At 31.3% G+C, this 25,088-nt stretch overlaps 6 protein-coding genes across 6 annotated transcripts; 4 read left to right on the top strand and 2 right to left on the bottom strand.

Annotated features, from left to right (window-relative positions):
• The first annotated feature begins 1,372 nt into the window (after nucleotides 1-1,372).
• LOC105628323 (fasciclin-like arabinogalactan protein 12) lies at nucleotides 1,373-2,550 on the top strand. Its single transcript, XM_012209720.3, has one exon. It carries the CDS (start codon nucleotides 1,452-1,454, stop codon nucleotides 2,292-2,294), a length of 843 nt encoding a protein of 280 aa, XP_012065110.1. The 5' UTR covers nucleotides 1,373-1,451; the 3' UTR covers nucleotides 2,295-2,550.
• Nucleotides 2,551-3,955: 1,405 nt separating this feature from the next.
• LOC105628325 (fasciclin-like arabinogalactan protein 12) lies at nucleotides 3,956-5,181 on the top strand. Its single transcript, XM_012209721.4, has one exon. It carries the CDS (start codon nucleotides 4,045-4,047, stop codon nucleotides 4,873-4,875), a length of 831 nt encoding a protein of 276 aa, XP_012065111.1. The 5' UTR covers nucleotides 3,956-4,044; the 3' UTR covers nucleotides 4,876-5,181.
• A 5,997-nt stretch (nucleotides 5,182-11,178) lies between these two features.
• LOC105628326 (fasciclin-like arabinogalactan protein 12) lies at nucleotides 11,179-12,245 on the top strand. Its single transcript, XM_012209722.4, has one exon. The coding sequence runs from the start codon at nucleotides 11,265-11,267 to the stop codon at nucleotides 12,108-12,110; it is 846 nt and encodes a 281-aa protein (XP_012065112.1). The 5' UTR covers nucleotides 11,179-11,264; the 3' UTR covers nucleotides 12,111-12,245.
• A 3,764-nt stretch (nucleotides 12,246-16,009) lies between these two features.
• Nucleotides 16,010-17,131, top strand: LOC105628327 (fasciclin-like arabinogalactan protein 12). Its single transcript, XM_012209723.4, has one exon. The coding sequence runs from the start codon at nucleotides 16,125-16,127 to the stop codon at nucleotides 16,932-16,934; it is 810 nt and encodes a 269-aa protein (XP_012065113.1). The 5' UTR covers nucleotides 16,010-16,124; the 3' UTR covers nucleotides 16,935-17,131.
• Nucleotides 17,132-18,500: 1,369 nt separating this feature from the next.
• On the bottom strand, nucleotides 18,501-19,804 carry LOC105628328 (fasciclin-like arabinogalactan protein 12). Its single transcript, XM_012209725.4, has one exon. The coding sequence runs from the start codon at nucleotides 19,678-19,680 to the stop codon at nucleotides 18,838-18,840; it is 843 nt and encodes a 280-aa protein (XP_012065115.1). The 5' UTR covers nucleotides 19,681-19,804; the 3' UTR covers nucleotides 18,501-18,837.
• A 4,135-nt stretch (nucleotides 19,805-23,939) lies between these two features.
• LOC105628329 (fasciclin-like arabinogalactan protein 12) lies at nucleotides 23,940-25,069 on the bottom strand. The gene has a single exon (XM_012209726.4). The coding sequence runs from the start codon at nucleotides 24,992-24,994 to the stop codon at nucleotides 24,176-24,178; it is 819 nt and encodes a 272-aa protein (XP_012065116.1). The 5' UTR covers nucleotides 24,995-25,069; the 3' UTR covers nucleotides 23,940-24,175.
• Nucleotides 25,070-25,088: the final 19 nt, after the last annotated feature.

The raw sequence follows: 25,088 nt of genomic DNA, 5'->3' as shown, positions 1-25,088 counted from the left end.
CGTTTTAATGGTAGCATTCTTTACGTGATTCTATCCCCCAACCCGGAAAAAAAAAAAAAAAGTTTGGGTGCAAGCATTGGACCTATTGCTTTTATCCCCTTAGAAATTTGTCACGGTTTGATCATAAACAACTGAACTAAATGCACAGGACACCCCTGCTGATCTGTTGTGTTTTAATTAATCCTAACATGGTTTAATTGAATTTATTTAGTACATTGCTATTTTTTTTCCTGAGCTAATTAAGATGTAGCAAAGTGAAAAAGAAAATTAATTCTTTAATCATAATCAAGCTAGCTTCAAAGCTTCATACTTTCTTGATATGAAAAATCAAAGAATAATTAAGAAATTAACTTACCTTGCTAGGCTGAACCCCGTAAGCCAAACTGCAAACTTACCAAGGGGAGCTCTTTTTGCAGGTACTATGGAGCTAAATATACTTCACCATATAGACCAATAAAAAATAATAGTTACACAACCAACAAGGTATTGGATGAGTGATTAGTAATTTCAATTCCTGTAAAGACAAATTCCAACTCTAGAAAGTGCAATTTGCTGTAAGTTTTCTATTCTTTTTACATATGCAAGAATGGTGCTAGATAGGTTAATTTATTGTGGTTACTTGGACAAAAGGCAGAGCTAACTTGAGAGTTATTACTTGTTTATCCAACTCATCAAATAATATGTGGGCATGGGATTAAGGTTGTCCACTTCCTTTCTCCAGCTAAAATGTCACAAGATACTCTATCTCAGTGATAAGGCTATCATTTCTATTTGATACAGACAACTCTATAGAGCCTGTATCAATATCATTATGCATATGCATGTTAATGGTATAATGCATAAATTTGCCTCTTATTATGCGATTTGTCTTGTGGCATCCTTAAGTTGCAAGTAATCTATCATGAGCCTACATTTTCACATTTCAATAACAACTATACCCCTCGCCAAAATGAAATAACTTTACAAGAGTTTAATTATGATTCTGCACTTTTACATTTTATTTTGGCGAGAGATATAATTATTACTGAAATATAAAAGTGTCGGATCATTATAGGTTCCTGCAAACTTGAGAGTACCACAAAATAAATTGCGTAAATTTTAAGGGCAAATCTATGCATTTGGCCGCTCATTAATTAATCTTAAGTTTGCGGATTTACCCGCTTCATCGTTCTCCTCAATTTTTTTTTTTTTTGCTTAATTTCCAAGCAAAAGTTGCTACAAATTAATATATACCTTTCACCTTTTCAAGTGAGACAGAACATTAGCAACTACTTAATTAGTGTATGCATATTGTAACTAAAATTTAACATTACACCTAATTTGATTCTATGTATAAATCCCTCCCTATCCCCCATTTATATCCGTCATCAAACACTTGCAAACTTAAACACAAACACTAATATTTAGCTACTTTTCTTGCATTTGTTAACTAAATAACACTTGCAATTAAGATGATGATCAATATATTTTCACTTGTTATTTTCATTATTCTTCTTCACACCAAAACTACCCTATCCCAGTCTCCGGCTGCTGCACCGGCCCAGGGACCGGCGATCGCATCCCCTCCACCACCACAACCACCAGTATCATCACCTGCTCAACCATCTTCAGTACCAGCCCCTACCAATGTCACGAAAATCCTGGAAAAAGCTGGTCACTTCACTATCTTTATTCGCCTTTTAAAGTCAACAGAAGAAGAAAACCACTTGCTTACCGTCCTAAATAACTCAAACAATGGTCTAACCATCTTTGCCCCAACCGATGGTGCATTTTCGACACTTAAGTCAGGAACTCTTAACTCGTTGACTGATCAAGAAAAATCAGAGCTGGTTAAGTTTCATGTAATTCCTTCTTTTTTATCAACTTCACAATTTCAAACTGTTAGTAACCCAGTTGGGACTGAGGCTGGAGCTGGTGGCCGAGTAGCTTTAAATTTCACTACTTATCAAAGTTCAGTTAATATCACTACAGGTCTTACTAACACAAGTATTTCCGGTACTGTATACTCTGATAACCAATTAGCTATTTACAGGGTTGATAAAGTTTTGCTTCCTATGGATATTTTTACATCCAAGTCTCCAGCTCCAGCTCCAGAACCAGTAAAAGGGAAGAACCCCAGTAAGAAGAAAGCTCCTGCTTCTACTGATGTCACAAGTCCTGTTGCTTCGGCTACTGCTACTACTACTACTACTACTGATACTCCTACTGTGAATACTTCAGGTGCAGAAAGTTCTGCCTATTATGATTTGGCGGTTATTGGAGTTGGTTTGGTTGCTGCAGTTTTTTGTTTATGATATGGGTATTAAAGGGTTTTGGATTTTCGGGTTTTGGTGTTTTTTTCTTTTCTTGGGAGTTGGATTGAATGGTGGTGATCGGCATTGTTTGTGAGTGCTTTTCAATAACTGCCACTTTTTCTCATTCAGTCCTATATATATTTTGCATCGGTTTAATCTGATTTATTAGAATTCAGTTTGAGTTCTGGTATCTGTAATAAAAATTAATGTCTTGTATTAATCTATAAATGTTTAATTAATTATTCTTTTTTTTTAATTTATTATATTTTATTTTATGATTATGTATCCAAATTCCATCCTGGTTAATTTGAAAGTACTAAATTGTTATCTTGCAGTTCAACCACTTATAATTAAGAGTTATATATAACAAAATCCATTCTAAAAAAAGAAACGAACTAAATGGTCTCTATTAATAATTTAAAAACAAAAACATTATAGCAACAAATAACAAAATGACAAGAATTTAAATTATTATCTTGTAATAGATAAAGATATATAAAAATTGAGTTATTTGTGAGGTAGTGAATATAAATACTCAAAATATATTTGAATTGTGGTTAAGTCGAGCTTGAATGAGAGTAGCTCAAATAGTAATGACTAATTCCAGTACCATAATATTTTGTTTTTTTCATTTGTTCTAAATCATAATCTTTTTTAAAGAATGTATGTAGCGCGAATTTGAGATATAGATATGATAATATATTTTTATCAAAATAATGATAATTTTAACAAAACATGCTAACTCATATATTTCATAAACACGCATATCTTATTAACAATATGAAATCTTGAAAGACCACCAAATTATAAATTTTCATAATATTTTAGGATACTTTATGCGTAGTGGCAGAGTCAGAATTGAAGGCAAAGCGAAAAATTTTTCAAAAATTGAGAGGGAGCAAAATTAATACGATGCACTATTTGAAGGGATTCAATTGAAAAGTTTCATAACAAGGCATTCAATGTGAAGGGAGAAATGAATGATCAACCAATTCTTGGAATATACAATGTTCATATATTTTTTTTTTTTTGTATGTTTAACTATTATTAATTATTATAAAGTTTTTACAAAAAGTGTTGTCGTTAGCTATAATGTTTTGGCAGCATGATATATAGGAGATTTATCAATGTGCAACACCAATATAGGTGCCAAATAAACTAAATAATAATAATAATAATAATAATAATAATAATAATAATAATAATAATAAACTTGGATTAAATAATTAATCCTATAACATTATCTGTAATTATTTACAAGTTCATCAAGTTGAGCTATATCCATTTGGTTTATATGAGTTGGATTATGACAAGTGACACAGAGTTAATTATGTGCAAATCATGTTTCAGCTAAAATGTCCCAATGCAAAAAGCTGTCCTTTCCTTTTGATTAAGACTAATAAAACATCAGTTGTACATCCCAAGCACAGATTCATCTTCTCAAATAATACATCCACTTCATATCTCCTCTATTTGCCCTTCTTTTTAAAGCTAATATATCTTCTTTAATTAGCTCTATATAGATCATATCTCTCTCTCCATTCATACCTTCCATCAAGTATCTTTGTAACTAAAATTGCACTTAACACCTAATTAATTTAATTAATTAATTAATTAATTAACTTCTATTTTTCATCATTATATAAACCTTTTCTATCCCCTCTTCACACATCAACCCACTTTGACATTTGCAATTATTACTTAATTATATTTATTAACTGTTGTTCTTCTTTTTCTATCTCTACAAAAAATGAACCTCCAATCTTTCTTCTCATTTTCACTTCTCCTAATTCTCTTCCTCCATTCCACCAATACCCTCGCTCAATCACCAGCAACAGCTCCGGTTCAACCACCTCCGCTTGCCCCGGTACAACCACCGCCAGCACCACCAGTACAAGCACCATCAGCACCGGTAACAAAATCACCAGGCCCCACAGATGTAGTAAAAATCCTTGAAAAAGCCGGTCACTTCACCATCTTAGTCCGGCTACTAAAATCGACCCAAGAGGATTCAGAATTACTTTCGGAGCTAAACAATACAAATAATGGAGTAACAATTTTTGCTCCAAACGACAATGCGTTTTCAAATCTCAAAGCAGGCACTTTAAATTCTCTGTCCGACAGTCAAAAAGCTGAGCTACTGAAATTTCATATAATTCCTACATTTATATCATTATCTCAGTTTCAGACAGTAAGTAATCCTGTAAGAACACAAGCAGGGACAGGTGGACGGCTGGATCTTAATGTTACTACAGTTGGTAGTTTTGTTAATATAACTACAGGACTTACTAATGCAAGTGTTTTAGGAACTGTGTATACAGATAATCAGCTAGCAATTTATCAGGTTGATAGGGTTTTACTTCCTTTGGATGTATTTACCCCGAAGCCTCCTGCTCCAGCTCCGGCGCCGGCAACCGAAAAGTCTGGTGGCAAGAAAGATCCTGATTTGGAGAGTCCCACCGGTAATGTTAATCCTAAGGATAAAGATACTATTTCTAGTGCAGAAAATTTTACTGGGCATAACAATTTGGGTTTTCTTGCAGTATTTGTTTTATTAGGAACCGTTCTTGGGTGGTTTTGATTTTCTTTTTGAGTTTTTTTTTGAATAATTTCTGCGGATTTTTGGAGACCGTTGGATGGTGATTGGTGGGTGTGATTTTGAATAATTTGTTCTTTTTCTACCATCTATACAAGTGTATATTCATGGAAGATCATCATGCACAGACCGCATAAAGTGAACGTTTGATCACGAAGGAGAAGATGAAGGAAATATTATCGAGTTTTATCATCATTAATTTGTTTTGATAATTATTTGAATTGTGTTTGGTATAATTGTTATTCTAATTATCTGAATAAAAAATTAGCCTTTCTTTTCTTTTACGGAAAATAGCACAATACACCTTTTGTTTATCAGAGCAAACAAGAATTTTATTTGAGAATTAAATAGAAATAAACATATGTTCAGGAAAAACTCAACTAACCATATTATTACATTTAAGCCATCGAGTTTTCTCCGGTACATCCTATCATCTCCTGAAAAGTTAAATAAAACCTGAATTCATACTCAATAGATGACTGAAAATACAAGAACGAATAGCAGCAGTCCCTTTTCATGAGAAGAGAAAAGAAACTACTGATGAATAAAAAAAAAAGATACAATATTACAACCTTGCCAAAAAAGGATTGTAGTTGTTATCCTTTCTTTGTCAAAGAATTTGCAAATGAGTTTCTTCTCCTCTGTATATGATGAAATTGAATCGGAGATAAAATATTAATTAAGACATCAAATCTGTTAAATTTTTGCCACAATTTATATGGTTTTTTATTTCTATTGATAACCTAAGGGATAGCATTCCTTGAATCAGACTCAATAATCAAAGGACAACATTTATATTGTGATTCATAGAATAATTCTATTGCATATTCAGCCTTGTTTGAGTCCATAACACTCACAAATCTGCCTTGTTTGAGTCCATAACACTCACAAATCTAAATAGCACAATACACCTACTTGAGTCCATGCAACGCAATTCTCAAACTTCGGCTAAAAATCTCAAGACCAACCTTTAGCCCACCCAACTTTCATTAAAAGTGAACGACAGATTTTAAATAATACCTCGTCCATTGTATTCCACGAGATAACAGTGATGATGTTGAAAAGCTTTTTCGTCATCAATATGTATTATGGACAATTAATAATTTTTTTTATCAGCAAATATAAATTTATTATTATTAAAAAATAGCTAAAAAGTAGAAAAAAAGAATAACACATTTAATTGTCAGTTGAAATATTTAATTATGATATCAACAAATATATATATATATATATATATATATATATATATATATATATATATATATATATATATATATATATATATATATATATATAAAAGCTTTAAATATCACGTTAAGATATTGGAGCAAATTAAAACATTGTATTTTTACGTTAAATTTTAAAATTATATATAAAATATATATCTGTTTTTTCTCTTATAGGAAATCAAGAAAATTGAGAATCGCGTTGTACCAAATCAAAAATTAACAATTATATTGTCTTTAAATAACATTATTTTAGTTGCTATAAGTTTGGCTTAGCTTGGAACTAAGCATGATGTCCGGGATTGATAACATTTAGATAAACTTGTTCAGACAAAGATTGGATCAAGTTGATGAGTCGGTGAATTCATAGGTTCAGAGTTATTTTTTTTATTTTTATTATTTTTTTTTAAAGTTAACATAGCAAGCAACCAAAGGTTCCCATAAACTTCTTATTTCTCGCAATACTATTTCGAGGGATTAAATTGTTGTCTTCCAATTATGCCCCTCCGTTTATATTCTTATGCTTTTAGTATGTATGTCTATTACTCTAAATATTAGCTACAATATTTCTCTTCATATTATTTTTTATTCAACGGAACCCGACGAGAGATTTACTACCTATACTTGCACATACAAAAATATATTGGTTAAGGATTGAAGTTTATAGTCTTGAATGACCAGTTCCATTCTTCCATTTTCCTAATAATTAGCAACCATTAGTTAATTATTTGACCCTTTCTCCAATTCTAATTAACGAGACTCTTAAGAAAATAAGCCTAATTATAGCAAAATTCTTAATATAAATAAATCCCTATCTCTTTCATCATCAATCAACAAAAATAAAAATAAAAATTCATTTCAAGAAGAGAGTAAAAAAATAAAAAAGAAGAATGGCTCTACCTAAGGGACTGATTGTCTTTGCCTTTTGCATGCTCATGTTGAGCACAACTATGATAATGACAACAACAGCAGAGGAACCGACAGAAATTGCAGATACAGACAGCAGCACCTTTGGACAGGATGATAGCAGCACCTTCGGCACAAATGTCAAAGGAGCAGGCTCCAAGAGGTTGTTTAAATAATAATAAAAGAATTCATCATTAAGCTATAATTTATGCGGGTAATAAGAATTTCCAATAGATTGAAGTCATGTCTGATTCTCTATGAATGAGAATGCAAATATGCATTGTAATAACTCCTCAAATAGGATTTCTTTAGAATCCTATGAAAAGTTTTGTATTTGAATAAATTTTGAAGTTACTCTTATTTTACTTCAGCGTTATTATAAGTTTCCTATGAAAAATGAATCTCCAATCTTTCTTCTCATTCTCACTTCTCATAACTCTCTGCCTCCACTCCACAAATACCCTAGCTCAATCACCAGCAACCGCTCCAGTTCAACCACCTTATTGTTTGATGACGAAGGAGAAGATGAATGAGATATCATTGAATTTTTTAATTTTATCATCATTGGTTTATTTTGTTTAATTTTGATAATTATTTGAATTGTGTTTTGTATAATTGTTATTCTAATTATCTGAATAAAAAATTAGCCTTTCTCTCTTCTTTTACGGAAAATAGCACAATACACCTACTTGAGTCCATGCAAACGCAAATCTTAAGCTTGGGCTAAAAATCTCAAGACCAACCATTTAGCCCACCCAACTTTCATTAAAAGCGGATGACAGATTTTAGTTCATGCCTCCCATTGCATTCCACGAGATAACAGTGATGATGTTCAAAAGCTTTTACGTGATCAATATGTATTATATGAACAATTAATAATTGGCAGTCAGATTTTAACAAAAAAACAAAATTACCAGTTGAAATATTTAATTGTGGGATGAATACATATATATATATATATATATATATATATATATATATATATATATATATATATATATATATATATGGGTAAATTATTATTTAGTCCTTTAAGTTTTACATAATTAACCAACTAATCCCAAGTTTTGAGCAAATATCTAGCTAGTCCCTCAGGTTTAACTCCGTCTAATTAAAAGGCCCTTCCGTCCGAAAAGTTTGTTTTTTTCCGTTAATTGAAGACTAAAAGACTAAAACACCCCTCCCTAGCTGACGTGGACCATAAGGGAAAATTATTATCTAGTCCCTCAGGTTTTACATAATTATCTAACTAATCCCAAGTTTTGCACAAATATCTAACTAGTCCCTCGGGATTAACTCCGTCTAATTGAAATGTCCTTCCGTCCGAAAAGTTAGTTTTTTTCGGTTAATTGAAGACTAAAAGACTAAAAAATCCCTCCCTAGCTGACGTGGACCAGTATGAAGCGATAAGGGAGGGAATTGTATAAACTAAAAGACTAAATAATAATTTTTCCTAAAAGACAAATATTTTAGAATAAACTATTTTCTCAAATCTGACAAGTATTATGGAACAAAGACAGTATTAAAAAAAGGATAAAAAAATTAATTTGATGTTTTAATTAAATATTATTAAACTTAAGTGAATCATGAAAGTAAATACCTCTTCAAAAAAGTAAATACCTCATTTTTCTTTTTACCCCAAATTATCATCATAGTTTCTTTTTTAGAAAAAAAGTAATAAACATAATTTTCTATTTTATTCATATTTAATATGCAAATTTTATCAAGAAACATTACTATTATCATTGATAAAATCTAAAAAAAAAAAACAAAGTATTCCATCTATTCATAAATACTTTTAATGTTTTTATGGTAATTAAGTAAGTAAATTTATTCTTATAAATTATAACAAAATATTAATTAATTTTATTACGTAACCTTAAGTAAGAGAGGTGATGTTATATGATTTTGAAAAATTATAAAAATAATTATTAAATTTAATATAAATAAGGATAAAATTGAAAAAAAAAATTAATTACTCATTAATATTCTAAAAAAAAAGATATTTGCGGAGAAAACACCGGCTCTAAAATAATAGTTATTTATAGATAAAAAAAGTAATTATTATTGCCACCTATATTATTATAATTTCATAACTTTGAATATAAATATTAATATTTAATGCAAGGTTATCTGTGCAAAAGATAAACTAGGTATATCATTATGGCATGGAAGGAACAAAAGGGAAACAAACTAGGTATAAAATTATCGCTTCATACTGGTCCACGTCAGCTAGGGAGGGGTGTTCTAGTCTTTTAGTCTTCAATTAACGGAAAAAAACTAACTTTTCAGACGGAAGGACCTTTCAATTAGACGGAGTTAAACCTGAGGGACTAGTTAGATATTTGTGCAAAACTTGAGATTAGTTAGATAATTATGTAAAACCTGAGGGACTAGATAATAATTTTTTCTTATGGTCCACGTCAGCTAGGGAGGGGTATTTTAGTCTTTTAGTCTTCAATTAATGGAAAAAAATCAACTTTTCGGACGGAAGGACCTTTTAATTAGACGGAGTTAAATCTGAGGGACTAGCTAGATATTTGCTCAAAACTTGGGATTAGTTAGTTAATTATATAAAACCTGAGGGACTAAATAATAATTTACCCTATATATATATATAGCGTTAAATAACACGTTTAAGATATTGGAGCAAATTAAAGTATTGTATTTACATTAAATTTTAAAATTATATATAAAATATATATCTATTTTTTATCTTATACGGAATCAAGAATCAACGCCTTATACCAAATCAAATATTAACAATAATGTTCTCTTTAAAGAACATTATTTTAGCTTCTATGAGTTTGGCTTAGCTTGGAACTGGATAACATTTAGATAAACTGGTTTTGACAAAGATTGGATCAAATAAGATGTTGATGAGCTGGTGTATTCCGACGTTCAGAATAGTTCTGCAAGGACTTTTAAATAACTATAAATACAAGTGCAGGAAAAAAATTTATAATTTGGTATTTTTAATACCTAAGTTAACAAATTCATATTGTCTTTTTCTTCTTGATGGGATATCAACAGATTCATTAATCATGCCTCAGATTCTTGGGTGTAAAGAAGATGAGTTTGGTTTTTTGTTTTATAAACAAATTATATTTATTTTTAGTTGTTATAAATAAAGAAAAATTTAACATTAAGACACTATTTCCATATCAATGAGTTTTCAATATACCTGATCTATTTTATATATGTTAAGTGAAAAATTTGAACAACCTTCAACAAATAAATATGCAAGAGACTATTTATGGGCCAACAAGTTCTCAAATACTAAATGAAAATACTTGAAAGACCTCAACAAACAAAAAAAAAAAAGAGAGATTAAGAGATTAAGATTTGGTAAATTATCCTAAACAAAATAAAATACAGTTTGGATTTTCTAATTATGCACGTAACAACTCCCATAGACAATTGTTAGCTTCACGTATGTTAGTTTAGCCTATACAGGATTAATTCTCAAATCATTATTTTGAGTCTTAACCAAAATTATGCGAAACATTTTATTATTGAATTTTATTTTAATAAAATTATTTTTAAATTACTCAAAATAGCCTGGTTTAGTAGTTGGTGTGCAATAATTCCTACAGTCAGTCATAAAATTTGGAGGTCTGTATTTTGGAAATATTTTAAGATAAAAGTGCTTTTCAGCCTAAAAGGTCTTCAGTTGTAAGACGAGTAGCAAGAGGATCCTCTTGCTAACCACGAAAAAAAAAAAAAAAAAAAAAAAAAAAAACTATAAACTATAGAAGTTAGGAGATCATTGTGGCTTGAACATTACTATATATATATATGTCTTTCTATTGATAAACAGCCATTTTCTGTGGATTGGGTTGTCCCTAATCATGAAAAGAAGTGAATCGTTCTTGGTTAAAATGTATAAAAGTTTCTTTCTTTAATACAGACAAAACATTAACTCATTTCACAGATTTGATTTATATTTATAAAAACCACATTTAGCAAGATCTGTTTCATATACTATGCATCAAATATATATCTGTCCACATTAACCAAATTCGAAATATACTCTTCACCTTTATGAAAAAAATTTAAAAGCAAACCATAAACTAATTAATTTAACAACTGAGTTGCTCCACACCTAAATATCATTATCCCTCCTTTATTATAAAACCTCCTCTTATTACCTTCTTCTTACCCAACAAATACTTGTGCAATTTCTACTATTTCTACTGCTACTTCTATTACTAGTTCTACTAATTAAACTACAAAGCAAATATGAAGCAACAATCTGTCTTCTCATTTTCATTTTTCCTCCTCTTCCTCCATTGCACAAAAACCCTATCCCAATCTCTGGCTACGGCTCCAACACCTCTGGTGGCCCCAGTACAAGCTCCGCCTCCACTTCCTCCACCACCTCCACCTGTGGCACAGGTACCAATATTACCAGGCCCTATCGATGTGGCGAAAATCCTCCAAAGGGCAGGGCACTATTCGATCTTTGTTCGCCTGTTGAAAGAGACGGATTCAGAGTATGAGCTAAAGGTAGAGCTTAATCATACGCACAATGGAATAACAATCTTTGCTCCAACTGATAGTGCATTTTCAGGGCTCAAAACCGGAACCCTAAATGATTTAAACGACGGAGGAAAAGTAAAGTTGGTTAAATTTCATATAGCTCCTATATATATCTCAAATATTACTCAGTTTGAAACAGTTAGTAACCCTATAAAGACACAAGCAGGAAAAGGAGGCAGATTTTCACTAAATGTTACTACAACAGGAAATATTGTTAATATAACTACTGGGGTTACGAATACGACTATTTCAGGTATTGTTTATAACGATAACTACCAGCTTGCCATTTATCAGATTGACCAGGTTTTGCAGCCTATGGATCTTTTTGCTCCTAATAAGTTACCTCCTACACCTGCTTCTGCTTCTGCTCCTGCTCCTTTGGTTGTAGCACCGCCGCCGGAGAAGCCTAAGAACATTACTATTCCTGCCGTAGAGGCTCCTGATGTTCCTATTGATGATGTTTCTAGGGCAGTAAGTTTTTGTTTGCATGGTTACAATGTTGTGATTCTTGCAGTCAGCACTACTATAGTGGCCGCAATGTTTTAAGGGATTTATTAGGTACATTATGGGGGTTGGGGTTCCTTTATGATTTCGATAATGGGTATTTGTATTTTGATTCTTTATGAATCGATCCTATGAGTGCTTATGAATAACAATTATCTTCTTTTTTTTTTTTTTCCACCATTTACCGGTATAATTCGGTTTTGTTGCATCCTTTAGTAGTGAATTATCGCCATTGGCGTTCTTTAAGTTAGGAATCTAACTTGTTCTTATTTTATTTTCCACGGAACGCTGAGAAATTCATTATACCATAAAAATTTATAAAATATGTATTTATTAATTTATCGATTAACAACAGTCACAGTAACTAATCGTTGCTAATACACCGTAATTACTGGCCAATAACTTCTAGTTATTGCATTTTACCATCACTAATCATCTCTGACTATGAAAATTTATACTTTTATATATTTCTCTCGTATTAAACAATAATTTTTATTATTAAAAATATTTTTATGGGCTTATAAAATTTTAATTTTAAATATTTTAAACTAATTTTAATATTACAGCCGTATAATGAAAATTGAAAAATAAGTTATTTAGAAACTTTCGACAATATTTTTTTAAAGATAAATTATTTTCTGAAAATAATTACAATTTTCATTTTTATGATATTTTCAAATAAAGAACATATAAATAATTTCGGTGTGAAATGTAATGGTGAGACCCCTATTTATCAAGGCATTACTGAGAGCATTTCTGATGCAACTATAGACTGTGGCTTGTGTGTCTTAATAAATAGAAGTTGTAAATGATGATATGACTGGATGTGTATTTGTAGATGCTAGATTTTAAAAATGACTCTCTAATGCGCAAAGAAAAAATCAGTTTCAACGCAAGGAGAAGTTTGAGTGTAAATAAAGGAGAAGACATAAAGAAAAATAAAAAAATAAGAAAAATATGAATAAATAGAAAAAAGAATAAAAAGCTGAGTCACTCTGTTTAACGGATTATTCCGAAAATAGAGAGTTTGATAGACATTGTCTCTTTTTTTTTCTTTTAAATATCAGACTCAAAGACAAAATAGACAATAACATTGTAAAATGTTTTTATTTTTAACTTTCAATTTTTCAAATATAGCAAATAAATTAAAGCAGTCTATAATTGCATTAGAGATATTCTAAGCTGGGTTCTCTCATGCACATGTGCCGCGCTTCTAATGGAGCCTACATCCCACCTTGCGGAAGTCGTGGTTTTGTTGGCGTATGGAATTACCTTACCTCATCGCAAGCAGCCATAAAATAATATTACCTCTCATTAATTTTTGACATTTTTTTATTTTATTTATATGATGCTTTTAGATAATCAAAATAATAGTTTTTTTTTTTTTTTGATAACCGGGGATTTTTATTAATCAAAGGGAGGCAAAAGTCCAGAAAGTTACAGCCATAGCTTCAGGAGTTTTAAAATAAAAAAGCTAATAAACATACAGTAGCATAGTGACAAAGAAAACATAGTCACCATGACCCATCATAACAACTTGATGCGCCAAAAATGCTGCTCCGTTAACGAATGAACAGGAGAGAAAAGTAGTGTAACTGAGCTATAAAATTTTTGCCAGGAAATCATTGTTTAGCAATACAACTTATTTAGCCATTGAATCTGCAAAAGAATTTGCACTTCTAGGAATGAGCCGAAAGGAGAGGTTTGAAAATTTGAGGATAAGAGTCTGGATTTGATGAAACTCATCCCACATCTGCCATGCGGAGAAGAGCAACCAGTAATCCAAGAGATAGTGTTTGAGGAGTCTGACTCTATAAAAATTCTTTTGTCTGTTAGATTTTCACTAATAGAAATCTTTAGTGCTTGAAGAACAGCAAGAACCTCTGCCAAATTGGAGTCTTGTAAACCAGTGGGGCAAGAAAACAAGAAGAGAACCAGCCCCAGGGAGTTTCGAAGAACCCCACTATACCTGCCAATCCTGGTTTACCACGAGAGGCAATGTCAACATTCCACTTCAAGGAATCATAATCAGGAGGGCACCATTGAACAGTCGGTTTGATAGATTTAGCTTTATTCCAATAGCTGATTGTACTTCTTGAGGCAATGACTTGACTAAGAGTATAAAGAAAATTCGGATAAGCTGCTTTAGTCCAGATGAAAGCCCAATAAAGCACAATATCAAAACGCTTGTTTTCCTTCAACACTGAATTATTGAAAATCAGTTCATTTCGCTCCTTCCAAATGGTCCAAATGATAGAAAAAAAATAATAGTATTAATTATTTTATTTAAATTTTACTCTTATTTAGATATTTCAACTAAATTTTTTCTATCTTAATTGTAGAAATTAATAAGAAGTCAATAATCTTTATTTTTTTCTAGAAGTGAGATGATTCAGTCATTTTTTTAATTTCTGTAAAAAGTTAAAAATATTAAAAATTAATGGAACGGAAGTATTAATAAATAAATATTATCTTCAAACAATACATTAGCCTGTGATACTAAGTAGTGCTTCTTTCGCATACATCAAGTATAATCTAGTAGTAAGTGCACATACGATCTGTCAATTAATCCAGATTTTAATCTCCTTCCCAATACTAAAAAAAAAAAAAATTGTGCTTCTTTCGAGTACAAGAGGACTATTTGAAGACATGATGGAAAATACTAATTTGATTATTTGGATGAAAAATTTCTTTTATTCATTTGTAAAGAAAGAATATTAGCTTAAGAAGGAAAAGTGTTTCCCTTAAATTTGGAAGAAAATTATTGTAAATGACAAGACCTTAATTCATGGGAAGCAAGATGTTATGCGAAAGAAACTTGTTTAAGGCATGATCACTATTTGATTTCAAATCAAAATGAAACCTAAATTGGTCAAAATCAATACCAATCAAGATCAATTTTAATTTGTAATTGAAACAATGCGTTTTACAATTTGTTTCCGATTCTTCACTTTTTTTGAACCGAATTCGAGTATTTTGATTTAAAACTAGCAGTTTCAATTTGAAATCATGAAAATAAGTTTTTCAAAAAAACTTGTAATTTGTTTTTTTGTTTTATTATAATAATTTTCAAAACTTTTTATTAAATTAATTAGTCTTTTTAAATAATACTATTTATCATTATCATCATTATTATAATAAGTTGCAAAATTTTAAAAAAAAAATTTAAAAATTATCTAATTTCGATTTCAAATCCAACGACCAAGACTCTTTTAGAAATCACTTAAAAATGATAATTTCGGCTTTAGTTTTTTTATAACCAAAATCAATAGTTTTAAAATGGAAATTGTGGGTCTAGAATGGTACAATTATTTGTGATAAATAATGCACCTTGCTTCTTTTAGAGGTTATGTTTAATGACATATAGGTATTTATAATTAGCGAAAGTAATTCAGAATAGTATTTAAAACATTTAAAAATATAATTAATATGAAAAGATTTTGCAAAGTTTAATTGCAGAAATCAAAAGGATGGTTAAGAAGATGAATGCATGCATGGGTTTAATAATTTGTTGAGAATGACAAAGGGTCGATTTCGATTATGACTGCTATACTATAAGCAAATATGCACTTTCAATTCTTCAGCTAAAACGTCACAGAAGACTGTACAGTGACAAAGCTATCCTTCCAATTACAGATTTTCTTTATTTTCCGACAAAATCTTTCTATTATTTGTTGGATACCTTAAATTTGACCCTATTTTTCCATCTTTAGAAGCCAATTGCTTGGCATAGCTGCTGCCTGCTAGTATTATATCTCTCTCCATTGATACCCTCTACCTTGTCAGGTTAGATAAGGAGATGACAAAGCTACTCTAACTTAAAACTTCCATATTCCATCCGCCTTGGCATAGTGATAGTGATACTAAACACAACTAATTTAACCTAATTAATCCCAAAAATCCAATATATTACTTCATTATCTCAAATTTACAACTATAAAAACCCATCTATATCACCTCTTCAAATATCAAACAATAGCATTCCAATTTCACTGTTTCCAAGCAATTCAATTCAAGCTATATACTACCTAAATCAAATACCAAGAGATTAAGAAGATGCAACAATCACTCTTCTCATTTTCATTTCTATTTCTCTTTCTCCACTTCACAAAAACCCTAACCCAGTCACCAGCTGCAGCTCCAGTGCAACCACCACCAGCGGCACCACCGCTCCAGGCACCCCCATCACAACCGCCATCTGGGGTTCAAGTACCTGTAACACGTGGACCTCTAGATGTGGTTAAAGTCCTCGGGAAGGCCAGCCACTTCACGGTCTTCATTCGCCTATTAAAAGCAACTCAAGTGGATACAGAGTTATTTTTGCAGCTCAATAACACAAACAATGGCGCAACAATCTTTGCACCAACAGATGGTGCATTTTCAGGGATTCAAGTAGGGACCCTGAACTCCTTAACCGATGGAGACAAAATTGAGTTGGTGAAGTTTCATATAGTACCTACATTTATATCAACTTCACAGTTTCAAACTGTAAGTAACCCTGTACGGACACTAGCGGGAACTGGTAAACGGTTTGCTCTTAACGTGACAACTGCAGGGAATTTTGTTAACATAACAACAGGACTCACAAATACAACAATTTCTGGCACTGTATATTCCGATAATCGGCTTGCAATTTATCAGGTTGATAGAGTATTGCTTCCTCTCGATGTGTTTACTCCTAAGCCTCCTGCTCCTGCTCCAGCGCCAGCATTGGCACCGGAAAACCCCAAAAAGACGGCTCCTTTTGTTGAGAGTCCTAACTTTAACAATCCTAAGGATGTTTCAGGTTCAGTGAGTTTATTATTTTTGGATAATTTGTTGGTTTTTTCCACCGTTCTTATAGTTTCTGCAATGCTTCAGTTTTGATAGGTATATATCGGTGTTGGGAGCCTTGTACTTTTTTTTTTTTTTGTTATATGATTTCGGCCTTATTACTCTTTATTGTCGGTGAGTGATTTTGAATAATTCATATATCTATTTTTCTCAAATATATATGTACAAATAAAAGTGTAATTCATTAAAATTTCTTCTATAATATAAATACAGTGCGAGTTCTTTGTTAGCACAAATTCATTTACATATTTTTCAGAGGTAATAAAGATTATTCTTTTTTTTTTTTTTTTTTTTTTTTTAAACTTTTGTTTCATTACTGGATGTTCTTCCAAATCAGGTTTTTTTTTTTTTTTTTTTTTTTTTTTTTTTTTTTTTTTTTTTTTTTTTTTTTTTTTACTTAGTATTCTCCGGCTAACTCCAGGTGTATTGAAGGCCTTTTGACTCTTGTTATACATTGGAATTGATTAAATTTTTTTGTGATATTAATCAATAAAAATCAATATTTTCCGATATAAAAAATATTTGTTTATAATAATAAAAATTAAAATTCAAACACAAATGAATACGACAGGTACCGTTGGTAAGGACTCCCCATCCTTATTAACTAGAATTCATTTACATTTAAATTTTTATTACATTGGAGAGTACTATTGTCTATTTTTATATATGTTGTCTTTCTGAAGTTGTTTTATTTAAAGCTATCAGTAGTTATTATTCAAAAGAAATAATATTTTTATATATGTTGCCTTTTAAAATAATAAACGGATTTATCACAAATTAAAATTTTTTTAACCTTTTACTTTATAAGACAGGAAGTACAATAATTAACCTAATAATAATTTGTGTGTGTTTTCAAACTTTTTCTTTTTATATTAATTGGGAGAGACATTCAACTATTATTATGTGTGTGATTTTTTGGCTTTGGGTACGAAGACTTTGTATTTAGTTTATTTAAACTATTTATTCTCGTCTGAAGAGAAGAAATAGTTGTCTTTTATGAACTTGTGCTGTTTTGATTTTAGGTTTTTTTTTATCTAATATTTTCAGATTAGGTTGAGTTTGTTTGAGGTAAGCCTATGGGCTCGCGAATAAATACCTGAAAATGTAAAGTTTTTTTTTCTGAATTTATAAAAATTAATAAAATAATTAAATTGCCTATAAAAAAAAATTGGGAGAGAGATTCTTGAGTGATTGTTGGTCCATTTATATGAATAAAGTAATCTCCATTTTCAGGCGTTTAGGGTGTATTTTTACCTCTTTAGCATGATGCATTTAGAATTATTTATTTTAGTTTTAATATTTTCAAAGCATTTCATCTCTTCACTTTTATCTGTTAGTTTTGACATGATAATTAAGAAAATAATAAAATCACTTAAATTATAATAAAATAGTTTTTAATTTGACTAAATTATTCCTTATCTCACCTAATCACTTCAATCTCAGTCATTTTCTCTGTTGATGAATAATAAAAAGATGTTGTAATGAGTGAGATAATTGGGCTAGACAGCCAGAGAACTATCCATCCTTAAAAAGACATCTATGTATAATACCAACACATATTTATTTGTTTGTAATAATTATCAAAAGCAAATTGCAAAATACATGAAAAACACAAAATTTTCGATTTTATATTACACATTTCACAAAATACATTAAAGCCCTCAAAGGCAAAATGAAACAAAAAATAATAAACAACAGAAGAAGGAAAAACCCCTCAAAATTATTCACAAACTTTAAAAAACAAAAAAAAAAAATGAAATAAAAAAAAAAAGAAAGAAAGAAACAATTGTGATTGAGAAGGAACATGGAAGAAATAATGGCAATTATTCAAAGCACACTCACCCTGTCGATCACCACCACCACCTTTCATCCCAACTCAGAAAAATCATACACCATTGAAGAACTCAAAATGCTCATCCGAATTCTTTTATTTTCGTCACAAAAATATTGCACTCGCCATGCCAATTACTCCTAAAATCACCAAACTATCATGCACAATAAATTTCATTGCACCAGAAGTATTATCCTTAGGAACCACAGGACTTTCTGCAGCTGTACTATCTTCTTTCGTAGCCTTTGTTGGTGCCGGAGCCGGAGCAGGAGGCTTAGGTGCAAAAAGGTCGATAGGAAGCAAAACTTTATCAACTTGATAAATCGCAACTTTCCCATCTGTATAAACAATTGCTGACACATATGTTTTTGTAAGTCCTGTACTTACGTTTACTAAATTGTCACTAGTTGTCACATTGAGAGCGAGTCTACTGCTTGCTCCTGCTAGGGATTTTAAAGGGTTACTCACAGTTTGGAACTGTGAAGTTGATAAAAATCTTGGAATAATATGAAACTGCACCAACTCTCTCTTTTCTTGATCAGATAGAGAATTAAGAGTGCCTGATTTTATAATGCTTGAAAAAGCGGCATCATAGGGGGCGAAAATAGTCACGCCATCAGTCGATGCGTTTAGCTGAGAGAACAACTGAATATCTTCTTGGGTTGTTTTTATAAGACGAACAAAGAATGTAAAGTGACCGGCTTTTTGTAAAACTTTGACAACATTGAGAGGGCCTTTTGAGGGTTGTACTGGGACTAAAGCCGGTGCTGGTGCAGTCGCTGCAGGCGGTGTTGGTGGCGGAGGTGAGGGTTTTGCTTTAGCTGGTGGTTTTGTAGCTGGTGGTTTTGTAGCTGGGGCTGGAGCTGCAGCTGGGGATTGAGCTAAGGTTTTGGTGCAATAGAAGCATAGAAGAACAAGTGAAAATGAGAAGAGAGTTTGTTGCTTCATTTTTCCTCGTGTTTAATATAAAGCTACCAAGCTGTACTAAACTGTAAATGCAATTGTTAACAGATGTTTGAAAGTGTTTGATATGGAAAATGGAGATGAAGGAGGGTTTTATAGTGGTAGGGAATCAGGAAGATGGAGAAAGCAGGTGTAATGCAAAATTTTAATTGCAGAAACTTAAAAAAGGTGGGATATCAAAAAGAGAGAGAGAAATAAAAAGTTTGCTTCAAAAGGCAGGAAAATCTGAATCATAGGAGAGATTCATCAAGTGGGTGTATAAATGTTCAGAGGGGAAGCTAATAAAGATGTGAAAGATAATGGAGAAGGGGAGAATTTTATGTGATGGGTTAACTAAAGAAAGTGCAAGATTCACTTCAATGTCAACTCCTAATATCAACATCTAATCCATTAATAATGATTGGATTAATATTTTGTATCTTGAGTTAAAAATCCTCAACCAAATAAAATGACCCGCTTGTTAATAATATATGTAATTTTTGGCTAATGGGGAAAAAATTTAGGAAAAGGTTTTTTTTTTTTTTTTTCTTCTCATAATTCTTGTATTATTATATCAACAATCACATTTGGAACTAAACACATATGCACGGAGGGGCGAAAAATCTTAACTATGACAAGTCCAGAACCAAATTAGACGGTGCCAGATAATAGAGTCCGGTTACCGGTGATTTACATCAAATTAAAGAAAAACAATCACATTTGGCGGCTAAGACTTTGTTGTCTCATGCGATTTCCCGCTACCCATTATACATTTGTAATGATTTTAGGATTTTATTTTATTTGAAGTTTAAAAAAAAGGATTACATGAATGGGATTCATGTGATGTGAGAGAGAGATAAAGCCGTTACAACTCTATTGAGTTTCCTATGGCTCGCATGTTATTCTCCCAACTACATCAATTATCCATTACGTGAAAATGATTAAACAATTTGTCATAGAATGTTAGATAGGATGGCTAATGTATTTGTTTGGATCATATTATTGGACAAAGCTTCTCGGCAGTTTATTATTTAAGATTAATTTATCTTTAATTACTTTTATTTTTATTTATTTTTTTTTTAACAAAGGGGAGCAAAGGCTAAAAAAAAAAACTAATTAAACAATGCAATTATGGCTAAAAGCCATGCTGGTAATATCATAATGTCCAGCTAGAAAGAGTTCTAGAGGGAGAAAAGTTTTTTTTATCAGCGAAATTCTTAATCTTTTTAACTAAAATTACCAGCAAAAAAACTTATCAAACCTCAACAAAATTAAACCCAAATCAATAGGTTTTCCAGAACACCCAATCTTGACAGAAAAATGTCAAGTTAAAAAAAAAAAAACCTGGACTGAAATACATTAATACAAAAAACAATGATTGAAGGTAAATATTCTGGTGATATCATAATGTCCAGCCAGAGAGAGTTCTGGAGGGAGAAAATGCACTCCATAAGTGCCAACCATAAGCGTTAAAACCCAATTAGCCATCCAATTAGTATTAAAAATTAGATATGAGAAATTTTGATCCCCAAATCAGAACTGAGAGCTTTGATTAACCAAACTTGTGAAACCATTTGAAGGTGTAGATTGACTTCCTAACCACTCAACCACTTGCTTGTTGTCACACTCTATCTCCAGCTTAGTTAAACCCTGTACTCATTAACTAAATCAATACTGAGCAGCCATTAATACTTTTATTTAAAATAAATAACTAATATTTTGAACAAACTGTTCATATCCTATTACTCTTGTAATGAATAAAAGTTGTTTATACTAAATAACATTATGAATAAAATATTTTATTTTTTATTGAATGAAATTCTTCTATTTTACATTTTTTAAGATTTGTAATTTTTTACATAAAAATTTTATTTAATATTATCTTTGAAAAAAGTGAAGAATTTTGAACTGTTCAAGATAAAGTTCCCTTTTATTCCTTATTGTATCTCGGATTGGTTCTCTTTTTTCTTTATTGGTGTATTCTAGTATACGAATGATTCATTCATGATGGAGCTAATGTTTCCTTCTATTGGTATATGGGAAAATCCTCCGACTGATTTTTTTAAATTTAATTTTGATTGTTCGGCGAAAGGGAAGCCAGGAGCAGCTGGTGTTGGAGGAGTTCTTAGGACCTCACATGGTGTGGTTATCTGCATTTTTTATAAGTTAGTGGGTATTATAGACTCTAATGAGGCAGAATTTTTTTGTCATTCTTCATGCAATTGAAATTTTTGCTACATCCCTATTAAAACATCACCCACTTGTGATTGAATCTGATTCTAGGAATATAGTTGGATGGATTTTGCAAAAGAAAAAAACCTTAGTGTTGCTGGAAAAATTTTAACAAGTCATACTCTCCCGTTTCCTCTTTAACTCATGTTAGTTTCTGCCATATCAGGAGAAATAAGAATCATTTTGCTGATTCTCTTGCAAAGAAAGGAGTTGAGGCAGAAGATGTTTTCTTAGCTTATGGATTTAATTTTTGATTTGGATTTCTTTTTGTTTATGTACTCTCTTTTCCTATCTTAGGTTTTTTTACTTAACATTTTCATATTAGATTTGGGTGTATAAGGAAGACTAATAACTCGGGTTTAGTTGTCTGAAAATATTAAATTTTTCTTGATTTATATTAATAAAATAAATCAATTTACTGATAAAAAAAAATACAAAATTTAATGTCTACATATGACACTCCCCTGAGTCCTATAAATTTAAACAGACTTAATTTTCTTTTCCATTTATCTCATATTATAGGCGACTTTTCTTTTTAAAAGTACAATTAATTAATTCTCTAATTTACCTTATTTTATATATCTTGTTATTGACAATTTTTTCATTTGATTTTTTTTTAAAATGATATCTATCTAATATTAATATATGGATACATTAGGAAAATATAGGTAAAAAGGGGTGTCAAAACGAGTTAGACAAGTAGGGTTTGATACGGATTCGCCTAACACACGACGTGATTAGAGTCAATATGAACACGACTAGTTCAATAATCGTGTCAAATTTTTCAACAAGAACACGATGTGAAAATTAAGCAGATGACACAAACAAAACACGAAAATTAGGCACGTGATACGAAAACAACCCATGTAACCCGTCTAATATCATAAACAAGTTAAGTGGGTCTGTTCACCTGTATACGACTAGTTGTAACATGCCTAATATCAGATTAAGTGAAGATTCAATAACTAAAATTAAAAAAAAAAAATACACCAATAAGTTTAAGTAGGATTTTAGTTGCAATATTTATATATGACACTAATATTATCTCTTTACCCTTAAATAAACGGGTTACTCGCCTAACCCGCGTGTCAACCCGTGATACAATACGTTTATATTCGTTTCATAAATGGATAATTCGTTTATGACAAACCCGTTTATTTTACGTATTAAACGAATCGTGCTCACGTATCATGACCTATTTTAACACCCCTAGATAAAATTTATTGTTCAAATAATACTTAATCCGTGTAATAAGAGAAACAAGCATTTCACATCTGATGGACTTGATTTCATATTGCAACTAGATAATAGTATAATTGAAAAAAAAAAATTAATGCTCCTTGATATTTCAAAATCAATGATGGATTATTTTGGATAAAATAATTTAAAAAAAAAAAGCAATAGATCAAAGTGAACCGAAAGAATAAATATTGATTTAATTTGCACGTTTATTAAAATTGTATAAGTTTCATTCAAAGTATTTATGCATTAAAAAGGCAAGAACAAAATTTTAAAGAGTAGCTTAATGACAAAGAGCATTTAAGGTGTTGCAGGATCTACAAGGTTGTGAGTTCGGATCCTTCTAGCACAAATCGGCCAACTTCCATGTCTACAGGTGAAAAATGGCTACTGGCTATTATATTATTTTATGATGCATTTTTTTCAATAGCAATAAATAAAAGTAAGATCGTCACAATTGAAATCGCTTTCATATCATTTTTAATTATTCAATTTAGGTCATCTCGTTCACCCAATTAATATACACACATTCATTATATCAAAATCTGCACCTTTTATATCCTCTATCCTACTCATCAATCAGCCTCATACCCATTTTCTCAAAAGAAAAATAAAGTCATTGGTCATCCCCATATATATATAATATAGGAAAAGAATTATCTATATCCGGTATATGGGCGTACCTATATATCAAATCAATTCAAATGAGAGCAATTCTAACCATAGACAGAGAAAAAAATATTGAGATACATCTTTTCCGCACAGCAAAAATATGAAAGAATGCATAATAAGCATGAAAAAAAAAATGGATCTTTTATTTATTTTTTCTTTTTTGTTTAATACAGTGGCAAAAATTCAAACCATACTGCTATGATTAGAATTCAAAAAGATATCAAAACTGAAATTATTTCAAAAAACACTCATCACTTACACTTCAATAATCAACTCTCCAAAAATCAAATTACCAAACAAAAAAAAAAAAAAAAAGGAAAGAAAAGAAAAACGTTCCACCATGATCATCAATGCATCGTCAGATGCAAAACGACATTGCAGTAGCAATACCAACTGCAACAATTTCCAACACTAAATAATCATTTACTATTAAACTTACTGCACCTGAAACATCCTTAGGATTATTAGAAGTGGGACTCTCCACAACTGGAGATGCCTGTTTAGGGTTTTCCGGTGCCAACGCGGGCGCCGGAGCAGGAGCTGGAGGTTTAGGAGTAAACACATCAAGAGGAAGCAGTACTCTATTAACCTGATAAATTGCAAGCCGATTATCAGTATATACAGTACCAGATATTGTTGTATTTGTGAGTCCTGTTGTTATGTTAACAAAATTCCCTGCAGTTGTCACATTTAGTGCAAAACGTTTACCGGTTCCGGCTAGTGTCCGTATAGGGTTACTTACAGTTTGAAACTGTGAAGTTGATATAAATGTAGGTATTATATGAAACTTCACCAACTCAATCTTCTCTCCATCGGTTAAGGAATTTAGGGTTCCTGCTTGAAGCCCAGAAAACGCCCCATCTGTCGGTGCAAAGATTGTTGCGCCATTGTCTGTGTTATTGAGCTGCAAAAATAACTCTGTATCCACTTGAGTTGCTTTTAATAGGCGAACGAATACCGTGAAGTGGCTCGCCTTTCCTAGGATTTTAACGACGTCCAGAGGGCCACGTGATACAGGTACTTGAACCCCAGATGGTGGTTGTGATGGGGGTGCCTGGAGTGATGGTGCCGGTGGTGGTGGTTGTATTGGAGCTGCAGCTGGTGACTGGGTTAGGGTTTTGGTGAAGTGGAGAAAGAGAAAGAGAAGTGAAAATGAGAAGAGAGATTGCTGCTTCATTTTCCCAATCAATGTTATTAAACTTTTAGGAAACTAATGAAGCTCGGTAACTCTCCTTCCCTGAAAGAAAAGTGTTTGATGTGTAAAGAGGGGT

The sequence above is a fragment of the Jatropha curcas genome, chromosome 1 (assembly GCF_041381405.1).
Source record: "Jatropha curcas cultivar XTBG-Jc1 chromosome 1, XTBG_Jcur_1.0, whole genome shotgun sequence".
In the NCBI taxonomy this organism is placed as follows: domain Eukaryota; kingdom Viridiplantae; phylum Streptophyta; class Magnoliopsida; order Malpighiales; family Euphorbiaceae; genus Jatropha; species Jatropha curcas.
Note: the sequence above shows the minus strand (reverse complement) of the source record. Positions and strands in the feature narration are given on the sequence as shown.